Source organism: Phoenix dactylifera, chromosome 4 (assembly GCF_009389715.1).
Source record: "Phoenix dactylifera cultivar Barhee BC4 chromosome 4, palm_55x_up_171113_PBpolish2nd_filt_p, whole genome shotgun sequence".
In the NCBI taxonomy this organism is placed as follows: domain Eukaryota; kingdom Viridiplantae; phylum Streptophyta; class Magnoliopsida; order Arecales; family Arecaceae; genus Phoenix; species Phoenix dactylifera.
Window position 1 is genome coordinate 17,547,335 of NC_052395.1, and position 23,073 is coordinate 17,570,407.

Sequence of the window (23,073 nt, forward strand, 5' to 3'; positions counted from 1 at the left end):
ATCCTATTGGCAAGCTGTTAAGAGGATACTGCGATATCTCAAAGGTGTTTTTCTTTCGGTCTTGTTATCCGCAGATCACCCTCTCTATATTTACAGATATTCACCGATGCCGATTGGGCCGGGGACCGTGATGACCGGCGATCTGTGAGTGCTTATTGCATTTATCTTGGTAATACACTTATCTTCTGGAATTGCAAAGAGCAACCCACAGTTGCACGCAGCTCAACTGAGGCCGAGCACAAGTCATTAGCAAATGGGGCAGCCGAAGTTCACTAGCTCTGCTCTCTCGTGGCCGAACTGGGCTTCGTTCGGTTGCCTACTCCTTTGCTATGGTGTGACAATATTGGAGCCACGTATCTCTCCTCCAACCCGGTGTTTCACGCCTGCACCAAGCACGTAGAGATTGATTATCATTTTGTTAGGGAGCGAGTCAACAAAAACCTATTACGAGTTCACCTCATCTTTACTCGTGATCAAATTGCGGATGCTCTTAGCAAACCACTCTCGATGGCTCGCTTCAATCAATTACGGCTCAAACTCACGTCGACAAGGTCCCGTTGAGTTTGCGGGGGCGTATTGAAGGGTCACCGAAACACACCGGTCAAGTGATGGCTCAAACATCCTTGACCGGTTCTACCAAAGGGAATCCCACATGAATAGAATCTCAAACAAGTTAAACCTCCCTCCATGATTGTAGAATCGCATGACCCTATTCTTCTGGTGTTATTGTTACATTCTTGTTACTATCATTCACACTGTACAAATCTAATATAAATATCAGGGACTGCTGTAAACATTTTCAATATAGAGAGAATACAATCAATTTATTCTTCCAATACTCTAATCCTTGCAAGACAGTTCACTACCAGCAGAGAAGTTACAATCTCTTTCCAACTCTAATCCTTGCAAGGCAGTTCACTACCAGCTGAGAAGTTACAATCTCTGTAAGATCTCAGTCACCAATTGACATGTAGAATCAAAATAAACCAAATAAATGTAATAAAAATTCTATGAACGGTTATCCCTGTCAACTTTAGATATTATTGCCATGGGAGCAGGAATCAAAAACCATGTTTACCTACGTCTGCTGAAGTCAACATATTATGGTTTCAAAAAACGAAAATAAATGACCAAAATCTTGAAAATTTCTAATAAACTAAACAACCCAAAAACCAAACTACAGATAAGAACCAACCGAAAGCGAACTAGCAATCAAGAACCATCTCTAGAGAGACCGAAATCAAACAAGAAATCAAGAACCATCTCAGACTAAATCAAGAACCGCCGGTAGAATCCAAGGAAAAGGCAAGAAACTAAGAAATGAATAATCCATATCAAGAATCCAGACAAAAATCAAAACCAATTAGAAAACAAGAACCATCTCTAGAGTCCAAATAACAACAAGACAAAACTAGAAATCAAGAAGCGTGACTAAAATTCAAAGGAAAAGCAAGAAAACAAGAAAGAACCACATCAAGAATCGACAGAAAAGGATTCGAAAGGCGGACCGGGTTGCTTGCCTCTTACTGTCGTTCTCGTCTTCCGCGGGTGGCGGAGGTCGATGGCAGATTGCTTGCCCCTTGGGGTCGTTCTTGTCCTCTGGCGCTCGGCTCGATCGCCGCATTCTGATTGATCGCCAGGAAAGAGGGGGTCGAGAGTGGGAGGGAGGACGAAAAACACCGTGTGCTCGGCTCGATCGCCGGATTCTGATTGATCGCCGGGAGAGAAGGGGTCGAGAGTGGGAGCGAGGACGAAAAAACGAAGGGGCCGATGGTGAGAGCGTTGGGGCGCTATATATAGGCAACGATACCATCGACGCACCGTAAAAATATATTTGATTAAAATAATAGAAATAGTAATTAATAATTAACAACTGGTGTGACGTCATAAAAGCTGTTACAATGGATTTTGATGCTTCCCCTGGACTTAATTTATCTATGCACTCTTTGTAAGCATGCTCTAATGTCAAAAAGCCATTTACTGCCACACAAAAATAACTTGAAAAAACACTTGAGATAGCTCTTGCAATTGCTTAATTTTACTGCAGCACAAATTGAGGGAGAATTTTTGTGTGCCTAAGTCTAAATCTAGTAATACAAATTAACCCTCCCATGCCACATTAGACTATATATACTAAATGGATGGATATTTCTATATGGAACTCTCTATTTGCCTGGAGTGGATTCTGGATGGGCAGGCCGATTCTCATGGTTCACAACAAGAAAATCGAACTAAGTGTGGCTGTAGACATTTTATTTATTCTCTTAGGATTTATTCCTTATTCTGTTTGATGCAGTTTTTTTCTAAAGATTTCCAGCAACTTTTTCCTTCGATGGTTCTTTTGATTTGTAGCATTCGTTAAATTTGTTTTCTTTAGAGTTGCAGATATCCAATAAGGAACAGCATTACAAAAATAATCTTACCAGGATTAATTTACTCCAATGATAGTTTTTACATTATGAAATTATTTCTTATTTATTGATTAAATCACATATCATGAAATGCTTAGTCTTTAACAAAAGTGTACTAAGCCGCCATCTTAAGAAAAATGAGGTTTTCTTTCCTATCGCTCTCTGAGTTCTCTTGGTATTCTTCTGCTACTCCATTCAGTCCACAGGGATAGCAAAGATGCCAGCCGACCTTTTTAAACCCAACTTTGCTTCGAATCTTTGCCATACTTTCTTCACAAAACTAGCTACAGTTCAGCAGAAGATAGTCCCCAGTTTCTTCATGATGATTGCACAAGAGAACCACTTGAACCCTTCTTATCAAAAAAAAAAAAAAAAAGACACCATCCGGCCTTTCTTTGCCAGTACCTCCTTTATTTGAGTCTTGTTTCTAATGGCCAACCATAAGAAAATTTTATACTTCTCCTGGAATAGTTGTCTTCCACAGGGTATTGTAATATGGGCACTTCACCATGATTGAGGAATCTATAGAGAGACTTAACCGTGAATAGCTTTGATTGCTCTATATTCCTACATGGTCCATCATCCTCCCTGCCAATCAATACTATTCTTAAAAATCTCCTCAAAGCTCCGTCTACTCTAGCAGTCTGCCACTGCTATTTGAATTGCACTGGGGGCACTTTGTTTTTCACGGGAACATCACAAATCTTGATTTGTGTAATCTTAGCTTGATTATGAACCTTATTAATAGACTCAAGAGAGACAAATTAATGACCAAACCAAAATTCTTTAGTTAGGTTTATTTGAACTTGCACATTGTTTCTGATGCTGCATCTTCGTGTACCTACTTTGCCTCCGTTGCTTCTATTTCTCACTTCAGCTTAGTATTACAAATATTCTCCGTAAGTACTCTGCAGATGAAAGAACAGAAGATATGTGAAGTGCAATATGAAATCCAAGTCTACTTATCAATAGATTCTCTCTTTTCTATTTCAACTTACATGCAAACCTGTTTTTTAACAGTGTTGAAGAACTAATAAGAAAAAACATGTAACTCTGAGTTAACAAATTATTGGGCTTATCTTTTCAATTTTATTCTTTTGAGCCAATTCTAGAGTCGATATAGTTGTAACAGCCATATAAATGGCTGCCCTCTTCCTTGTGGGCATTTTGCCATTTTTTACGCTTAATGTGGAGACCCTAATGTTGCAGTGAGGGAAAGGGTTTGCACAACCTTGTACACTAATGTGTGTCTTTCTTTGCTCTTTGTTTTTCTCTACTATTTCCTTCACTTCTTCCCTTTTTTATTAATACTTATTTGTCTTGCTTCTATTTTCCTCTTTCATGTTTGTGCCATCAGGTCCCCACCAAACCTTGGGATTTCTTGTTGCTGTTATAGGCTTAGATCCATAGCATAATGCCAAAGCAAGATTCTGTTTAATGTATCATGAATTCCATCAGCTATTACCCATGGCATTTCTTTTTGAGAGGTAAAAAAGCAGTAATAACTATTTTAGCTAATCTGAGAGTTGGATGAACAGCAAATTTCATAAAAAGTTGTTGACTTTCAGTGGATCCTGCTCCTCCCCAGCTTAAGACTAAAGTACAAAAGAAAACAATTATCATCTTTGTGCCTCTGCGTCACCAAAGGGATTGCATGGTGAGCAGCAACTTTTCTGAAAATTTTCTTTTGATGCTTAAATTGGTAGCTGCACCGTTCGTTTCATGATCTGAGATTCCACATCGTTCTCTTAGAAAGAAAAAGGAAAAGAGAATGATCCATTCAAATGGTAGCGGTACCCAGCACCATACTGGCACCTTAGTCATATGGTACACTCCCATAGTGACACATGGTACGCTACGGGAGGTGAGAAAGCAACTGTATCATGTGTCGATGCAGTACCATATCAAGCCTCAGTACCGTACTAATACTTACTAGTATGGTACGATACACCCGGTACCGCGTAGTATAGGTCAGTGCAGTAAATGTTAGGTAGAACTACTGTATATTTCCTCCCTGAGAATGTCCAAAATGGTAGACAGCATAAGGTTCATTTCCAAGCAAGCCTTAAGAAATAAAGAAATGCTCATAGTTAAGTAGGAGATAGAATCTCTATAGAGCAACTCTAATATTAATGCCAAGGTGGCTATGAGAGGATACTAGGACTATTTCTTGTTGTATCAACATTTTTTAAACAAAATACCAAATCCTTTTGCCTTTTGAAGTACTAGTTTTGTAGTTTTGTTAAGATTTGGAGCATGGGAAAGTTCTAGTTAGGACATACCATCAGTTCATTGATCAAGTTTTGCTAGAACATATCAAATAACTCAATCCATTGCTAGCTTGAATAAACTGGAAATCCATCTTGAAAATATTCCAATAGTATTCAAGAGCCAAGTGTTTGATCCATAATGGAACTATAAGTGCTATTATCTATATATGGAATCTCCATTAGTCACAGCTTCTCCACACCAAGAGTGGACTATAAATATCGTAGGACTATGTCAAATGGTAAAGTCATATCTTTCAGTGGTCATTTTGTCTCTTTAGGCTAGTTGGCACTACAATAAACTTTGTAAGCTTGCTTCCCTCCAAAAGATCACCAAAACACAATTATGCTTTAGAACACAATCATCAAGAAGGCTTATTCTATCTTGCAAATCTTCAACATGGTTAGGTGTCTGGAATTCTCTCAATTAGTTATGTGATCCTCTTGCATAGTTTCACAGGATTTGGTATCTTGAAAGATTCAGATATTAGGATTTTCCCTCTAAAAATATCATAATTCATGGTTTATCCATGCTCTCCAATCACTCCATCAACAATTGACTATTGAGAAACATGATCCCTATGTTGGTCAGTATAACTTTGCTGGTTAGGGATACTCCAAGTGGCTAGAAGAAATATGATATTCTCAAAGATTTCAATCGGATCTTCGTAAGCAGTAAAATTTTAATTGCATTATTAAGAAGACTATGAGCTTCTAAGGACTAGAAAGCAGGAATAATATGTGAGGTCAAGATAAATACGATTATGAATGCACTCTGTTAAGTATATCTTGGAGCAAAGAGAAGACCAAAATGTTCATATTTTGATGTTTTTCTCTTCTTTAAGTAATATGTAACATCCTTCTAAATCTTCTAATTCTTTTACAGAGCTCTATAGTCAATGCGATACTTTTGAACCTACCTAAAGTTTTGGAAGATCTAACTTTACCTGTCTGGTTCCTGTGGACATCATCACGTTCATAGTGATTCAAAAAAGATGCAGTCCTTAAAATATCTAGATGCTGCAGCTGAATGTTTATATCATCCATTGCTATGTTTCATGTTGTCTCTGCTTTAACTCTTAATAGGCTGTTCTGAATTATAAATCTGTTTACACTTGCAGTTACATCATTCAGTTCTGGTGAATAAAACATGTAAGTTAGCCTGGATGTAATCTGACACACTCTCTCTGTGAGAAATTTTAATGGATTTTTATTTTAATTTTCAAGCAAAGGAAATTAAATTTGCTTCATTTAGAAAAATCATCATTTTCTCCTTTTTCAGTCTAGAAACTGAATTTGAGGGCCATTTTCTCTCCGTTCTACTGCTACTATGTATATAAATTGAACCACATAAAAACCTAAAAGTAGAAGCAGAAAACATTGATCTTGTCAAAAAGATTGAAAAGATTGTGAATTTATTATTTGTGCATTAAATTATGCCATTGTAATTTACAGAATGTTACCTTTTGTTTATCGAAACATTGGAAACATCAATTTTCAGCCAGAAATGACCACAAAGCATCTGTTTTATAAACTTTTTTTTTTCTCAATCTGTTAAATCAAATGTTGATCGGAAATGCAAAAGGAGAACTTGGCCATAATTGTTGCTGTATGGTTATTACCTTTGCACTGTTATTTTCCCGTAGGAAGGGCTTCATCATCTCTGACTTAATCACGATGCTTCCTGAACTGTTTGCTGATCAAAGTTATACTTCAGTAGGTTTGTTATAGTCTTCCTTGTAATCGATACAGCTGAATGTATGTCACTTTCAATGTGCTGTTTAATCTTCTAAGGAGGTCATCCAGGTGCTTATCTATCCTCATGTGATGCAGAAAACTCATCAAGACCAGAAAGCTCGAGAAACAGGATCATGGTAAGAGATGAAAGAAACAGTAGGCCTCAAATATATTCTGCTTTCTATTTTGCACCAACTTAAGGAACTTACAAAAGCACAAGCACGGAAGGAGAAAGCATGGTATTGCCTGGGCAAATACGTGAAGCATGCTAAAGCAGCGACTATGGGCTATTAAATGCTTCTTAGGAACAGGTACTTTCTCTTGATACAACTGACTATCTCGACTAATTCAGACCTACTAACTGAAATTTAAAATATGGACAGCATAACAGGGATAGGAGCTCACGCAACAGGTCTTTTTTATGGCTATTGAGCTGGCTGCCAATGTCAAACTCCAGAGATTTCCCGAGCCAGGAGGAAGAGTTCAAACATGGGAAGGTGTTGTATCCACAGGGACTGTAGTTGAGGAGTCCCTTCCTTTTCCTCTTTCGCTCACGCTGTTCTCTGCGAATTTCAAGCTTGCTGAGTGGTAGCTGCTGTCTCTCTCTTTTTGACTCCATTCAGCTGTGTAGTAATCTTCCTCTGTGGCATCTGGTCTCGGGCCAAGGAGCATTCCACCCCACTGTGGGAAATAGATGAGCATGGTCGGAAGGGTGCAGGCCAGGATCATGACACCCATGAGAGCGATCCCTTTTTGGGTCGAGTATCTGGAGCCTGTGAAGAATATAAGCTGAGTTAAGACAGCACCAACATTTCCACCACCTCCTGTCATCCCGGAAATCAATCCCAATGACCTGCAAAACAAGTAGGAATCTGGTGAGATAAGGGTCGCCGCTTCAGAGAATGATCATATGAGCAGAATTTTGAGCAGCCCCGTGAAGTGTTTCTTCTCCAAGGGGACAATATTAAGAGTAATCTTTTGATCAGAGAATTCCATCAATATCTAATACTTGCAAGCGATTTTATGTGCTTCGTTTTGCTTAAATTCTAGAGTATCGATCTATAAGAAGTCCGTGTTTAAGAAATCTAGTTGAAGTTTGATGCATGTCCTCCAGTTCTCATAGGGAACAGCTCACGCGAGGTGATGAACAGAGAAGTAGTTCGAGACCGGAAGATCGAGATGGGAAAGGTGTGGCATACCTTCGGGAGACGAAAGGGACGATGCCGAAGCTGAGTCCGCACGCAGCCTGGACGAACACCGAGAAGAGGAGCATGACGGCGATGGCTGCAGCAAGGTTGTCCATGAGCCCCAGTATGATGCAGAGAACTCCCCCAAAGCTCTGCACCGCCCACAGGCCCCACAGCCTCCCTCTCATTCCAAACCTCTCGGACAGGAGGTCGGAGAACCATCCCCCGCCCGGCCTCGAAAAAATGTTCGCCAGCCCGAAGCTCGCGGCGATCATGCCTGCGCTGCGGAGATTGACATCAAACCTGTCGTAGAAGTACTCGGCAATGATGTTGTCGATGGTCAATTCCACCCCGAAGCAATACCCATATGTCAGTGCCAGGATCCACGCCCTGTAATTGGTGACCGCATGGTGGAAAACCTTGGAGAAGCTGTCCTTGTGCTTGTCCCCGGCTTTTTGGAGCTTCTGGTAATTGCCGTCGGGCAAGTCCTGGCCCAAGGCCACGACCGCGATCCCGGCGGCAGTCTGCATGACCCCCGGGATGAAGAAGGCGATGCGCCACGCGGTGAACTTGGTGCTGCCAATTGCAATATGGATGAGCTCGTAGACGAGGGGCATGATAAGCTGGGTGGCACCTCCGCCGAGGTTCCCCCAGCCGGCGGCGACGCCGTTGGCACTTCCGACCTTGGGAGCTGAGAACATAGAGCTCATCCAGAATTGGCAGGAGACGAAGGAGGCGAGGGAGAAGCCTGTAAAGAAGCGAGCAAGCAAGAACATGGAGGCAGAGTTGATTATGGAGGTGCAATAGACGGCGGGGGTGGTGACGAGGATGAGGGAGGCGGAGGCGAGACGGGGACCGACGAGGTCGCAGGCGGTGCCCATGGCGAGCCGAGCGAAGACGGCGCCGGACACGGAGGCGATTCCGGCATTGCCGATGTCGTTCCGGGTGAGGCCGAGGTTGTCGCGGATCACCGGAAGGAGCGGCGGCGCCGCGAACGTCGACACAAAGCAGCAGAAGAAGGAGAACCAAGAGAGGTGGAAGGCACGCATATGTGGGGCTGCAAAGGAGAATATCCAGAATACCGTGGCCTTGTGCTCCGAGTCGACCGGCACCTTAAAGCGCTTGGTGTCGGAAGCCGCCACCGATTCGATTTGAAGGGATGATGGTTTCTTTTGTTCCTCCATGTCTTCTTTCCTTTCCTTCTAATTCTCCAGTTTTGTTTACAGTGGCGAGGGAGACAGACCAGGCAAAGATTAAGAAATGAAGTCGTGCGAATTTGAGTCAGGTAGTGAAAAGAAGGGAAGAAACCTGAGAAATTAAGAGAGTACAAGTTCCATGGAAGAGGATCTTTTGGAAAGATAGAAAGGAAGATATGAGTGGGAGCCCCTCTCCTCTACCATCTTTATATATTGCTGCATAGGATGAGGGTTTTAGAGGGGAGTTGTTGGGAGAATTATGAAGTGTCGCGTCCATTAGAGAATTCCTTGTGCGTGATGAGAGGAAGGTAGAAAACAAAGACCAAGTTGAGCAGCGAAGGGAGAGTTTTTTTCTTTTTTCCTCCGATGCTGTGAGCAGAGAGACAGAGAGGGGGTATTGACCTTTTGGATCTCTCCTGGCCCTTGTGAAAGGCCATGGAGGAAGGGAAGGCGTTCGTATCACGTATCATTAAATACAGAGAGGGGGCGAGAGTCTCTGGGCTTCGAATCCTCAGCAGCTCCAGGGCAAGGGGAACGGGCAATGAAATAAAAGATTAGGTGAGGACGGTGGCATGAAATAAAAAGACCAGATATTATGGGGATATGGAGGAGTTACCGTACACCACAATACAATAACAATATGAATTCCACTAAATTCTTGTGTAAGAAAATTCTATAGTGATAACCAAATAAAATTGGTTAGGATAGACTTTAAGCCATGAAAGAATACCAAACAAAAAGCAGTCGGTTTTCTGAGAAGTATTCTCAAAAAAAAAAAAAAAATGTTTTCTGAAAAGTGTATCAGTAGTTGGAAAAGAGGTGGGGTTGCTTATCAATTGGCTTGTCTTAGCGTTTGACCAAGAAAATAGAATATCCCCTTCTCCCTTTTGCCGAATGAATGACAGCCAGGAAAGACGTATATTGAGCTTATTGAACCTGGTTATTTAATGTATACTGTAGTTGTACGAAAGAGATGTTTCCTTGCGACTAAAATGCCCTTCCTTGTACCATGTAAGGCTTGAGCGATCCGGCATTTGAGAATGGCTCGTGGACATTGATTTTGATGTGCAGTAATTACATCATGGGTGGCTATGAAACCTGCGCATGATAGGCAGCTTGGTGTTGATTCGTCATTCATGTGAGATGGCCAAGGTTTCTTCTTCAATTCATGTGACATGTAGCTAATTCATAGCCCTAATGTTACGCCGATTAAATGAGCGAGCTCTGGTCGGTCTAGAGTATTGGTTTTAGATTAAATGGCCAAGGTTTCTTCTTCAGCTTATGCGAGCTGATATTGAACCACATCATATTGTCAAGTATTTTTTTCATCAATTCATGTAATTTTTGAATCACTAACGCCATAAAATACCATATTGTTTGAGGAACGAACATTGGATTTCGATGAGCACTACCTAAACTATGGGTGGTAATTAGAGTTGTCAGAGCCTTGGTGGTCCATGTGATATTAGTTCTGGCTATTTTGGCCAATTCATGCGCCCTGAAGGCCGGCGCGGAGATTTGCTGGTAATCTACCATTAGTCAACCCCATAACAAAAGGGCTAGCTTGAAAGAATGCACGCGGAGAACCGTCTCGAATTGGGCCCCACAAGAATCTATTTTTTATAGTACAAAGTCACGCAAGAATCTGTCGCTAAGTTCCGTAGTCGTCGACCAGATGTCATGTCGTGGTTTCGCCAAATGTGCAAAAGGGCGTTGAATTCCAGGGTTGGCCTTCCAGGCCGAGATTCGGACGACCCTTCAAGGTGAAAGCAACGCGGGGATTCGATCAGAAGCCCCTTCCAACTCCTCCATTGGAACGCGGAGGCTCGGTTGGAGCGCCCTTCTGTTTGGATTTTGCATCCAATGCATTATGTCATCTCTTTTTTCTACCCGGTTTTTTTTGTTTTAAAGGGGTGGAGGGAGGGAGGATGAAAAAACATAAAGTCTGGGTGAAGCCGTAATCTTATGAATTAGATAGGAAATTCAAATTCTATATATTATTTTTAACACCTTATGTAAAAAGTAATTGGTTAGACTTCTTATGATGGCAATAGGATGTCTATAGATATACGTAACAATTTAGATCATATAATTCTGTAGTAGACATAATGATATCTTTATATAGAGAGAGATTCAGGCTACGATGATGGATTCGAATACATTAAGCTCTTAATGCTTCTCGGTGGAAATCAATGATGCATCTCTCAAAATAAAAATCGGCATAGATCATGATTTATGGCATATAGAAGACCTCGAGACTAAAAAATATTTATTTTAAAAGTCTTCTGCCTATATATCGAACAAGTAAAAATAAACAATACCAATATTGCTGGAGAGTTAAATTTTATTGTACACTATATAATTTCCTAATATAAACCACTAATCTTGATCAAATTATTTTAAAATTCATACATATCAAATTTAAGTTGATTTGGATGCTTCTAAGCTACAGATCAAATAAAGATATAATATTATACCATAAAAACTGTTTATTTTTCAACGATCCAATGAATGGGCAAAAGATCTCGAAGTGCATAATTTTTTTGTTTCTAGACACCACTATGTTCAATCACGTCATTTTTTATTGTAAGTATCTGAAGTCAAATATGCTCGAGTAATCCTAGCTTAATTCTCTCTTCTCTCTCCCTATATATATAATCACTAGTCAGTAGAGTTGGGCACTGGGCCGGGCCGCCCACGGCCCGGCATGAAGCGGGCCGTGCCTGGCACGGCCCGCTAGCTACAGTACCGGGCCGTGCCTGGCACGGCCCATTTAAGGGGGCCGTGCTGGGTCACGGGTTTCTGGCCCGCAGGCCGAGCCCGGCACGGCCCGCTTCGGGCCTGGGCCGGCACGGCCCATAAGGGCCTGGCCCGGACCCGTCTCCATAAAAATTAATGCTTCATAAATTTTTTTAATAAATTAATAAATATTGAAAACTAAGGATTTATTAATATAAAGCCACCTTAATGATGGGAGGTTTGGCATAGACCCCTACCAGTTTATTAATTTAAATCAAAATGGTACATGAAGGAAGGTTTGGACCTTGGTCTGACCTCCAAAATAGAATAAGAAAGGGCCGAGGTTTGGACCTTGGTCTGACCTCCAGAATACAATAAAAATGTACAATTATAAAAAATTAAGAAATCTTACTAATCATCAGTAATTCAGTGAATCAGTATTCACTCTTCAGTAGTTTTTGTATCATCATCATCAGAGGATGTTGTATTATGTCCACCTTTATCTTAAAGTCTTGCCTCAGCATCCAACCAATCTTTGAAGCAGAGAAGCATCTCCACCGTTTCGCCCGTCATCTTACTTCTCTTTTCGTCAAGAACACGCCGACCTGCACTAAAAGCGGATTCCGATGCTATTGTGGACATCGGCACAGCTAAAATATCACGTGCAATTGCAGACATAACAGGATATTAATTTTTAACACTCTTCCACCAAGATAATACATCTAGATTCTCTATTTGATTTTCATCATATGCAGACTGAAGATCATTTCGTAAATAAAATTCTAGTTCACTACTTAAAGATGAAGAAGATGAAGATAAACTTGAAGCATGTGTGTGTTTTCTCTGTGCAATGAATGAAAAAATAGATGACGAACGAGAACTACTAGAAGAAGAAATAGAGGTTTGTACGGAATATCTATATCCACGAATTTTTTCATCATATATAGCATAAATATCATAAAGAAGTTGTTTTACCTCATTTTTAGCAGGTTCAGGATCTTTAATCATATTTTCACAGTATGCATCAAGTAAAATTAGCACGCCATTCAATTTAACTCTAGGATCAAATACAGCAGCTAAGTTATGCATAGGACATATCTTGTCCCAATACTCATTCCATTTAGATTCTATTAGGTCAATAGGCATTAAAATATCATCATATCTATGTTCTGCAAATTTTTGACTAATTATATATGCTTGTTGTAAAAATGAACATGAAGTTGGATAATAAATACCAGAAAGAACATTGGTAGCATTATAAAAACTAAGCAAAAAATCTTCCAAAATTTTTCCTTTATTCCAATCAGTTTCAGTCAATGTAAAGCCTAATCCATGATCATTAATATATGCACTTAATAAGTTTTTATATGGGTATACATCATGTATCATGCTATATGTTGAGTTCCAACGAGTAATTACATCAAGTTTAAATTTTTTAAAACGTTTACCATGATTTATACATAGTTTCTTAAATTCTTGAAGTCTTGATCTTGAAGCATGAATAAAAGAAACTGCATTTCTAATTTTTGAAATCACATCTTGAATCATGCCCATGCCAGCTTGAACAGAAAGATTTAAGATATGACATGCACATCTAATATGCAATAAATTTCCATCTAACATGGGATGCAATGAGTCTTTTAATAATGCAACAGCAGAATTATTATTAGATGCATTATCAAAAGTAATAGACATAATTTTATCATTAATATTATATGAACATGCAGTTTGATAAATGACATTTGAAATTTGTTGCCCAGAATGTGGAAAATCAAAAGCACGAAAAGCAAGAATACGTTTATTTAATTGCCAATCATTATTATAATGAGCAGTAATGGCAATAAAACAATTACTACCTACAGATGCTGACCAAATATCAGAAGTTAATGAAATTTTTACATTTAAAGTAGAAAGTGTTTCAATTAAACTTTGTCTCATTGTTAAAAAGTTAGTCATAGCTACTCTTCTAAATGTACGCCTACTAGTTCTTTTGTAAGCATGTTGTAGGTTTAATTGAACATATTCTTCAAAATTAAAAGATTCACATAAACTAAAAGGTAATTCATCCTTAACTATCCATTTTACAAGTGCTTTTCTTTGATTTTCATGATTATATGCAAAATTACCTACAAGTAATCCCCCTTGTATATTAAGGGTACTTTGAGTTTGAGCATGAGAATCATGCATCCTATGACTCTCTTGATGTCTTTTTAAATGCCCTGTTCCCCCACTACTACTACAACTATAAAGTTTGGCACATTTTTTACATTTAGCTTTCCAGACTCCATCAACCATAACTCTATCAAATTCATTCCATACAGCACTAGTCCTCTTACGAGAAGAGGTTTGTTCTTCACTCGGTTCACTAGTTCTAGAGAAACTAGGAACATGGGGTTGGGGATTAGTTTCTTCTCCCTCAGAAACAGGAGGAATGCCAAAATGACTTCCCTCAAAAGATGACATATCTAAATTGATGAATTCAAAAAATAAAAACTAACCACAAGGAGGAATTGAGTAGAGGGTCGGAGGGCAGAGGCAGAGCCGAGATTCTGAGCTTCCTCTTGTGCTCTCAACAAGAGTGACCTTCTCTTCTCAACAGAAACCTCCTCTTGTGTAGCACTTGAACACTTGCTAAATGCAAACTAAAAATTAAATTGCTAGAAGAGCACTTTAGAAGAGAGAAATAATAGTAGTAGAGAAGGAGAGAATAGTTGGTTTGGTGTGGTGAGAATGAGGGAGGAAAGGGCTATTTATAGAAGCCCAAAATTTTTTTTCCCAAAATACCCCTCAATTTAGCCGTTTTTGGACTGTTGGGAGGGGCAATTTTGGAAATTTCCCAAAATAGCCGTTGGAAACGGCTATTTTTCTCCCCCCCTCTCCAGACGGGCCGTGCCTGGCACGGCCCGTTTGCGCCCGAGACGGGCCGTGCCAGGCACGGCCCGTCTCGTGCTGTGCCCGGCCCGGCCCGCCAATAGACGGGCCTGGGGCCGGGGCGGGCTTCCGTTCTGTGCTGAACGGGCCGTGCCCGGCACGGCCCGCTTCATAAGCGGGCCGGGCCGGGCACGGCCCGTTTAGACCTCGGGCCCGGTGGGCCCCAGTCTACTAGTCAGGGAGATATGGTGATATCTCTAGTGGGGCCAAATGCCTTAGCCTGATATGGTGAACCACTGAGTGATTGTCACAATAATGCTGACAGGAGGAACGCTGTAGATTAATACCATCCGACGGCATGTCTTCTTCCGCTTAGGTACAAACAAACCGGAAAACATCCAAACTTAGTACACAAGACCTCATAGAAGTATAGTCCGATAGTGGTTGTCTGCATGGAGGCTCACAAAGGTGCCGCCAGTTTATGCATGCCGATGACGACGCATAAGTTGTCATCAATTTTCTTCTAGAAGAGAATAAGGAGAAATAGAAGAAGATTGTGGCTAGCCCATTTTTGAGCTGAAGATTATCATAGGTTGGTTTAGATTGTACTTAGCTAGACCCAGTCCGAATGGCCCGGTGGGTCTAATATTATTTTCCATGAATCCAATGTGACCTAATCAGATCAATCAATAGATTGGGTTTGGATTGAAAATTGTGACATAAAAGAAAAACGAATGCCCTTAATTTTCCATGGATCCAATTTTAGAGGCTCAAGTAAAGAGCGGCAACTTCGTATTGTTTGATAGTGACGGAGGGTCCAACGAATGTTACCATTTTGGGTTCCACTTGGTACTTGGGACACGATGATTGGCCTATGGAAACAAGCTCTGGGCGACTCTTTTTTTCTGGATCGAGGGGTTTCGATTAGGATGCTTCCTGGGCCGCCGCAAATGGCCCCCCTAGGCCAACTATGACCAAAGACCCAGCGCCCGGCACCGCCCACGCTAGACTGGGCTGAAAGGAGTCGTCGGGTGCTGGTGGGGCCTCTTACCTAAAGTAGAGGACACATGTAAGGATTTTCCTCTCACCCAAAAAGAGGCTTTGAAGCCTCTCACATCCACTGTGCATTAAAAATAAATATAAAGAAAATAACTCTCCTCCACATTCACTCACCCAACCTCCCATTTATCCTCTCACCATAAACTCCTTGATAATTGACTTGTTAAAGGTGACTTGTGAAAGGCTGGGCCGTCACTTCCTCAACTCATTTCCCTCGTCTTTGCATGGGATCTGGGTGCATGGTGTCCGCTCAACTCATTCCCCACGTCCTTGCATGGGAGCTAAGTGCATGGCGTCCACTCCCAGTCCCAAACGTGCTCCGCTTTCCTTATCTTCGCAACGAAACCATCACCGGAACGATTCTTCCTTTTGCGAACCCGGTGCTGCGTTCCACATGTCGACCACGTGGTTGATGGTTACCAAATAGCGGAATCCATCATCCCTCTCCCCTTCGGCCAAAATCTTATCCACAAGGTTTGCTTTCCAATGATAATCTTTGATGGCTGCTGGCTTCATCGCCGTGATAGTCGACTTCACCCCCGCTGAGTCCTTCCACATCCTCCACGCAATCTGCTTCTATCAGATAGGCCTATGGAGTCTTGCACCGATGCCTCGGAGTGAACTTCTTGTTGCATTTGAAGCAGAGTCCTCTTTTCCGCTGTTGCTACATCTTCTCCCATGATATGTGTCAGATCGGTGCTAGAGCAAAAAATCGCGATGCAGGGGTAGACGGGTTCAGAAGTCCACCGCTATGGGCTGCTTTTTGCTTTGCTACAGCCTCTCTTCCTGCATTCGAGCAATCGTAATTGCTTCTCACAGGGAATGAGGTCGTCTCATGAGTACCTCCTTCGCAATCTCCTCCTTGAGTCCTCCGACAAGAGTGCCAATGAGCGCATCTGGTGGCCATCCTCTGACGCGGTTAGCCAATTTCTCAAACTCTTGCTAGTATTCTCTCATTGTTCCATGCTGCTGGATGCGTAGTAGCTTCTCGTTAAAATGTACATACTCGTTGGGCCCAAACCGAGCCAACAGTTCATGCTCGAACGCCCTCCAGGTGATCACGACTCCCTCATCCTGATATGTTCGACGCAACCACTGCCACCAGTGATTGGTCTCCTCGTCTAAGTAGTATGAAGCCGTAGACACCCGTCTGTTGGCTGGGATGCTCTGGCCATCGAAGTATTGTTCAGCTCGATCAAGCCATACGATGGGGTCATCCCTGGTGAGCCATGGGAAGTCTATTCTTGGACGGCGTTGGACCTCTACAATTTCCCCCTTCGCTCGAAGCCTGCTTCTCGAGGCGATGGTGGAAGTGATGCGGCCTGCTCAAGACCTCCGTGAAGCGCCCCTCTACTCGAGCCTCCCAGTTGCGCAGCTCCTCTTGCATCATGCACACTTCAGCTTCAAGGTGCTCTATTCTCTTCTTGTTCGACATAGTCTGGCTCTGATACTAGTTGATAGGTCCCAGCCTGTGGGAAGGAGAAGAAGAAGTTAGAATGGAGATAGTTGTTTCGAAGTCTCTCTTCGGGTGAGAGGAAAACTCTCACATGTGTCCTCTACTTCGGGTGAGAGGAATCCGTCCACACACTCACAAACCCACGTAAAGAAAAACCCCCTCACATCCACTGTACATTGGAAATAAATATAAAGAAAATAACTCCCCTTCATGTTCACTCACTGAACCTCCCATTTATCCTCCCACCATAGCTCCTTGATAACTGACTTGTGAAAGGTGACTTGTGAAAGGCTGGGTCGTTACTTCATCAACCCGTTTCCCACATCTTCGCAAGGGATCTGGGTGCATGGCATTCGCTCAACTCATTCCCCACGTCCTTGGGTGGGAGCTGAGTGATGGCATCCGCTCAACTCATTCTCCACGTCCTTGCGTGGGAGCTGAGTGATGGCATCCGCTCTCAATCTCGAACGTGCTTTGCTTCCCTTGTCTTCGCAAGGAAACCATCATCGGAACGATTCTTCCTTCTGCGAACCACACGGTCGATAGCTACCAAATAGCAGGATCCATCACATTCTTCTCGAGATCCTCATGTGGAAACAGGCTTCTCTCTCATGGGCATCATGATCCTCGTGTGCACTCTTCCACTCACCTTAATATACTTCCCGTAGTGGGGAGGAATGCTTTGTGGCCCGTCCACGACCGAGGACGATGATCCAGAGAGAGATTACTACGTGCTTAAATGACATCTTTATTTTGGGTCCAATTTGTGGGCGTTATGCTGCTAGATGACCCTTCGAGGGTTTAAATTAAAAGAAAAAATGTTTGATGGTGAAATGTATAGGTCAAAAATTGTTCTATGGTTGAAATCTTTGGATTCGCAAGCCTGCTGTTGGGGAGGAGCACTTGCATGTAAGTGGACTAGGCTACACTCTTCCGCATATGACTGATAGATTGATGGATGAACGCGACGAATAAAGATGTAGATATACTCACAAACGATCAATGACCTTTTTAGAACATTCGTACGGACTGAAAAAATGAATTTCTTATCTTGCTATCGATCAAGCACTTAGAACACTCATAAGTACCTTCCATGATTAACCCATTAACTGAACGAATAAGAAGAAGACAACCATGCTCGGTATGGAGTCTGTTGTAAATAACAAACTTGGATGAAATTTTAATCTAATGATTGACTGATTAAGTGAACATGGCCAAAGAAATAGTTTGCATTTAATGAATTTATATGTATCTATAGTGTTAAAATGCTCGTCCCCGTTCAAAAAAATTTCAGAGTTTCTTATGTTGTTTTCATTGCAAAATACTAGATTTCTATCCACAAAATTTCAATTACGACTCTTTGGTTGCTTTACAAAGTAAACCAGGCATCCATACATCATGATGCTTTAAAGTTTTAGCTCGGAGCACACTTAAAAATCACCTATTAAACTTTGTATGAACCAAATAATTGTCATAAGATCTATTTAGCAAAAGCAAAGTATATGCATTTTTGAAGATAGAAAGATTCGATAGGTAGATCTGCTAAATCAAATAACTACTCTAATTTCATTTGAGATTACAAATTGGAAACCAAGGATACTGATACAACGACACCATGTTGGGAGTTCGGAACTATAGGCAGTGTGGTAAGGAAAACTAACCTGTTTCTTTCCAATGGGTTCGGCTATCTAGGAGTTGGAGCCAAATTTTGATCACACTGTTCATCTGTTTGATGCCGGCTATGCCCGTATACTCTTTTCCTTTTTCCATGAAATGGGTTATGCCTGTGTACTTAATACCGAATCAGAGTATATGTTTTGAATATTATTTGTTCTGTTTTCTAGTGCAAATGCATCCCATGTTGAATCGTTAGGTGCTCATCAAGGATGGATACACCATCTGTTGGAATCACCACTTGTCCTAAAAGCTTAAGCTGATAGAATGAGGTAAATTTATTTATATATTTTATATTTTATTATACTCTCCCTTATAGGTGGGCCGGACATTTCTTTAATGGGTAAGCTCAATATGTGAAATTTTTAATAATAGGATTAAAGAGTGCGGAGACGGTTCGAATTCAAGACCTCTGCTCTGATACCATGTTGAAATCACCACTTGTCCTAAAGGCTTAAGCTGATAGAATGAGGTAGATTTATTTATATATTTTATATTTTTTTATACTATCCAAATGAGATTTTATATAATATTGTAGAGTAAGATCTAATTGTTTGATATCTGAAATCTTTTCTACACATTTATTTTTGAGGATGATAGGCTATGAAAGAATCCACGAGTCTACCATTTTGCGCATGATATAACAACTTTTCATACTTTATTTTTTGTGCTACGGTTGGATGATCCAACTAATTGGATAGCACAAAAATTTGAACTTATATTCAATCTTGAAACAACCTCTATATAGAATAATTTAGTTCCTGGCTACTTGGACTGGGCAACGGTTGAAAAGAAGCCGCCAGATGGGCATTGGCCCGCGCTCGGTTCAGTCTTGGGCCTAACTTTGTTTTGTATTTTTTGTGGTGCCTGGAAACCTATTTCGCGCGCAAGAAACGAGGCCTGGACCAACGGGATGAGACTTGAGAGGGCATCTATGGGCCACCCGCTCGTCCGGCCCAATTGATGAAGCCAGCTTCCAGTCTCGGCGAAACGTTGCGCTTTCCATTTCTGGTAGGTCCAGTTCGGGAGTCCGTTGAACAAAATGACCGAGCGAGCTGCATTTAAGGTAGACCGCAGGCCCTACACGACGGTTTCTACGGCCATTTGGACCCACGCTCGGCCATCCCTCTTCGTATATAATATTTTCCCCTCTTCCTTTCATCCACTCGTCCCCTTCCCTCCCGCTCTCGCTCCAACGACCGCGAGAACCAGGGAGAGAACGCGAGGCCCGTCGAGATGGAAGGATCCCAAATCTCTCTTCCGTTGGCGCTGCTAGCTGCCCTCCTCCTCGCCTCCGCCTCCCCGACGGCCGAGTCTCGCCACCTCCACCGCCTCGACCACCACCGCCGCCGCCACCCCGTCCCCGCCGTATCCAACGTTTGCAAGCGCGCGGAATTTCCCCGGCTCTGCGAGGCCTTCGTCCCGAAGCTGCGCACCGCGACCGCCGAATCCGTGATCGAGACCACGGTCCGGGCGGCTGTGTCCGGCGCTAAGGATGCCAAGGTTCTGGCGGATAAGCTTATGGATTCCCCGACCACCGACAACGAGGTGAAGGGCGGCCTCGACGTGTGCCGGCAGAACTTTGAGATGCTGCTCCTTGATCTCCAGAAGGGGCTGGAGAACCTCAAGGGGGCCGGAAGCCACAACAACCTCATGAGCAACCTCTCAGCGGCGCTCGCCGACATCGACTCGTGCGACGATAGCTTTAACGAGGCCCCCGGGCTGAAGTCGCCCGTTTCTCATCTCACTTCTAATCTCAGGAAGCTAGCATTGAACAGCCTTTCCTTGGCTGGTCACTTGAACTGATTATTATAAATATTATTAGCGAGGAGAAGATGGAGGAAGAAGAAGAAGAAGATGATGTCGAAAACTTTGAAATAAATCAATGTAAAAGCCTCAGGACTTCTGAGGTTTGATTCCTTTCGGCATTGCTTATGGTAACCACTGATACACTTCTCTTCCCACTGTATAAGAATTGTTGTTTCTAATGGCTGGCTGGCAGCTAGATATATTGGCCGTGTCTCTTGGTCCTCCGCATATTAAAGTCTTATGTGTTTGAGCTTAAATTGGTTCTTTCTTGCGAGTGGTCTGAAGAGCTGCTGTTTTGGTAATATTAGATGCGTAGAGCGTTGCTTGATTTTGACTAACTGAAACTGGACAGGGAGGAGCTCATGCTTCTTTTTCTGTTCATTCTCGGGTTTTTTTTTTTTTTTTTTGTTAAGAAGAGTAGATCATACAATTTTAGTGTGAATACATCTAAAAAAAATTAAAAAATAAAATATGATGGAAGGAAGAGGAGTAGCCTTGTAGGTGCCCTACAAGCAACCTCTAGAGTACTGAGCTACATAAGAGGTGATCTAGTTAGCTGCCCCGTTTATCTTCTGGTACACATAATTGGTCCGGCATGTAAATTATCATAGCTCTTAAAAGGACAAGCTTTTGTCCTTGATTGCACTAGTACTTTCAAATTGAGATCTAAAGCCTTTTCATGTCTGAATGTTTGTCCATACATCCTGACATAAACAAGTTAGATTGAGAAATGCTCAATGATCAACTTATTAAATTCCATTTGTTTGAAACTTATTTAAGCAAAAGTCATAGGTTATGGTTTAGCATGCATGTTTACCTATTGTTCTTTGCGGTGATGCTTGTCATAATTTGTTAGATGTATGTGTTTTGCATAATTATTTTTATTATATGATTAGATAAATAACAAGCAAATAATCCATGCAATGTATATAATTAATTTGTAGTAAATGGGAGAGATGACTAGTTTGCAAGAGGATTGAAGCTGACTCATATGTAAGAAATTAAAGGACTCATGGTTTGATATGCATGCATGAACAAATCCATATTTCAACCACCTCGTATATAGTTTGATGCAACTAGATGCAAATATGAAATAGGTTGACATCCAATATACCATATTAAAATTAAATTTCTACTAGTTTAGTCGAACGCATAGAACTCAAAGAGTCCGACCTACTCGATTTTTAAAAAAAAAAAGTGGATGAAATCTTGTGAATAATCTGTAAGATAATGTGTTTAACATTAAAATTTTAAATCAAGTTTTTTTAGTAGATTGAACTAGGTAATTTATGATAGAATATTTGAGTCCTACACCAAGTCCGTATAAAAAACACCATATCTTATGTACAAGCAAATAAAGCAGATGTTTTGAGCACAATTCATTAAATTTTAATGTTTAATATGTTTGATGGAGCATATTAATTCTCAGTTGATGGAGTAGCATTATTGGCCATAAATCACATACGAAGGATATGCTAAATTAGATAGATCATTTATCATAAGGGTTAATGAACAACATAATCACCATTGTTTCATTAAATCAGCTTTGGGCTAAAAATAGGACATTTCGATTATGTGCTTCTGTCCACAGGAAAAAAATATTGTGCGGTTCTTCTTCCATTTTGGTACTAAATACAGACATATGTATGTCTATCAACTGAGATACAGATTTAGATCTAGGTACTAATAATATAAAGTTCTTTGGATCGATCTAAACTAGATAGAGTTATAAAAACAATTAATTGGATATATTTAAAAATATATGTGTTACCTGTGAAAAATATAACAAGAAATGTTACATTTTCAACTCTTTTTCAAATCCTTCTGTAACATTATCCATATGTACAAATCTTAAATCTAAACACAAGACTAGGTCTTGTCGACCTTTGGAATCATCTGCTGCTAGAGTTTTCTGAAATTAAAAAAAATAAAAAGTGAACGTTCAATAAATGATTATGATGTATCAGCTAAGCAAATATTTGCAACCTCATGCAGTTAATATGATTTAATTTATAACACAACAATTTCTCAGAGATGAAATTTTGGGCGGCCACATCAGATTAAATCTAGCTTAGGATTTGCTCAACATAAATCAAATCGAGATTTGGCCCATAATGCAAACGCATACCCAACTTGATTGGATTTAATTTAGGTCAGAATAAAGTACATTTATACTGAAGTATAAAATAATACTAATGCAATAAAATAAGATTTTAAAAATTAACTTTTTCCTTTCTACTTAACTTTAGATCTGTTTGTGATTTAGCCTAGATGACTCCTAAGTTTTCTCATCGTAATTAAATTCTTTTTGGCGCATACTTATGCACGCCTCGCAAATTTTGGTGGAGATGATCCGCACATCCTTATGATATGCTTTAATCGCATATCCATATTCCATGAGACTGAAGCTGATGATGGGCCAAGCTTGGGCACATAAAATATCAAATTTTACATAGGTCCAACCCAAAGCCCGATTAATTACATATAAAGTCTAGGCCCAAAGCCCGGCCCATTATCAGCTCTACATGGGACATACTTATACAAGCACATGTGTCTGTCCTCGACAGAGACGTGTGTTCAGTAAAATCACGCGTGGCCTCATCTAATTATCCCTCATCAATTACTTTGCCTCGTTCCTATCATCTCTTTTTACTTCTTCACATTTTG

General features: G+C 41.1%; 2 protein-coding genes across 2 annotated transcripts; one reads left to right on the top strand and one right to left on the bottom strand.

Annotated features, from left to right (window-relative positions):
• Positions 1-6,560: 6,560 nt before the first annotated feature.
• On the bottom strand, positions 6,561-9,413 carry LOC103708203 (high-affinity nitrate transporter 2.3). Its single transcript, XM_008793026.4, has 2 exons — positions 7,615-9,413; positions 6,561-7,268 (listed from the first exon to the last, which is right to left on the bottom strand). Exons 1-2 carry the CDS (start codon positions 8,784-8,786, stop codon positions 6,899-6,901), a joined length of 1,542 nt encoding a protein of 513 aa, XP_008791248.2. The 5' UTR covers positions 8,787-9,413; the 3' UTR covers positions 6,561-6,898.
• A 10,335-nt stretch (positions 9,414-19,748) lies between these two features.
• LOC103699958 lies at positions 19,749-20,663 on the top strand. Its single transcript, XM_008781944.4, has one exon. It carries the CDS (start codon positions 19,834-19,836, stop codon positions 20,401-20,403), a length of 570 nt encoding a protein of 189 aa, XP_008780166.1. The 5' UTR covers positions 19,749-19,833; the 3' UTR covers positions 20,404-20,663.
• Positions 20,664-23,073: the final 2,410 nt, after the last annotated feature.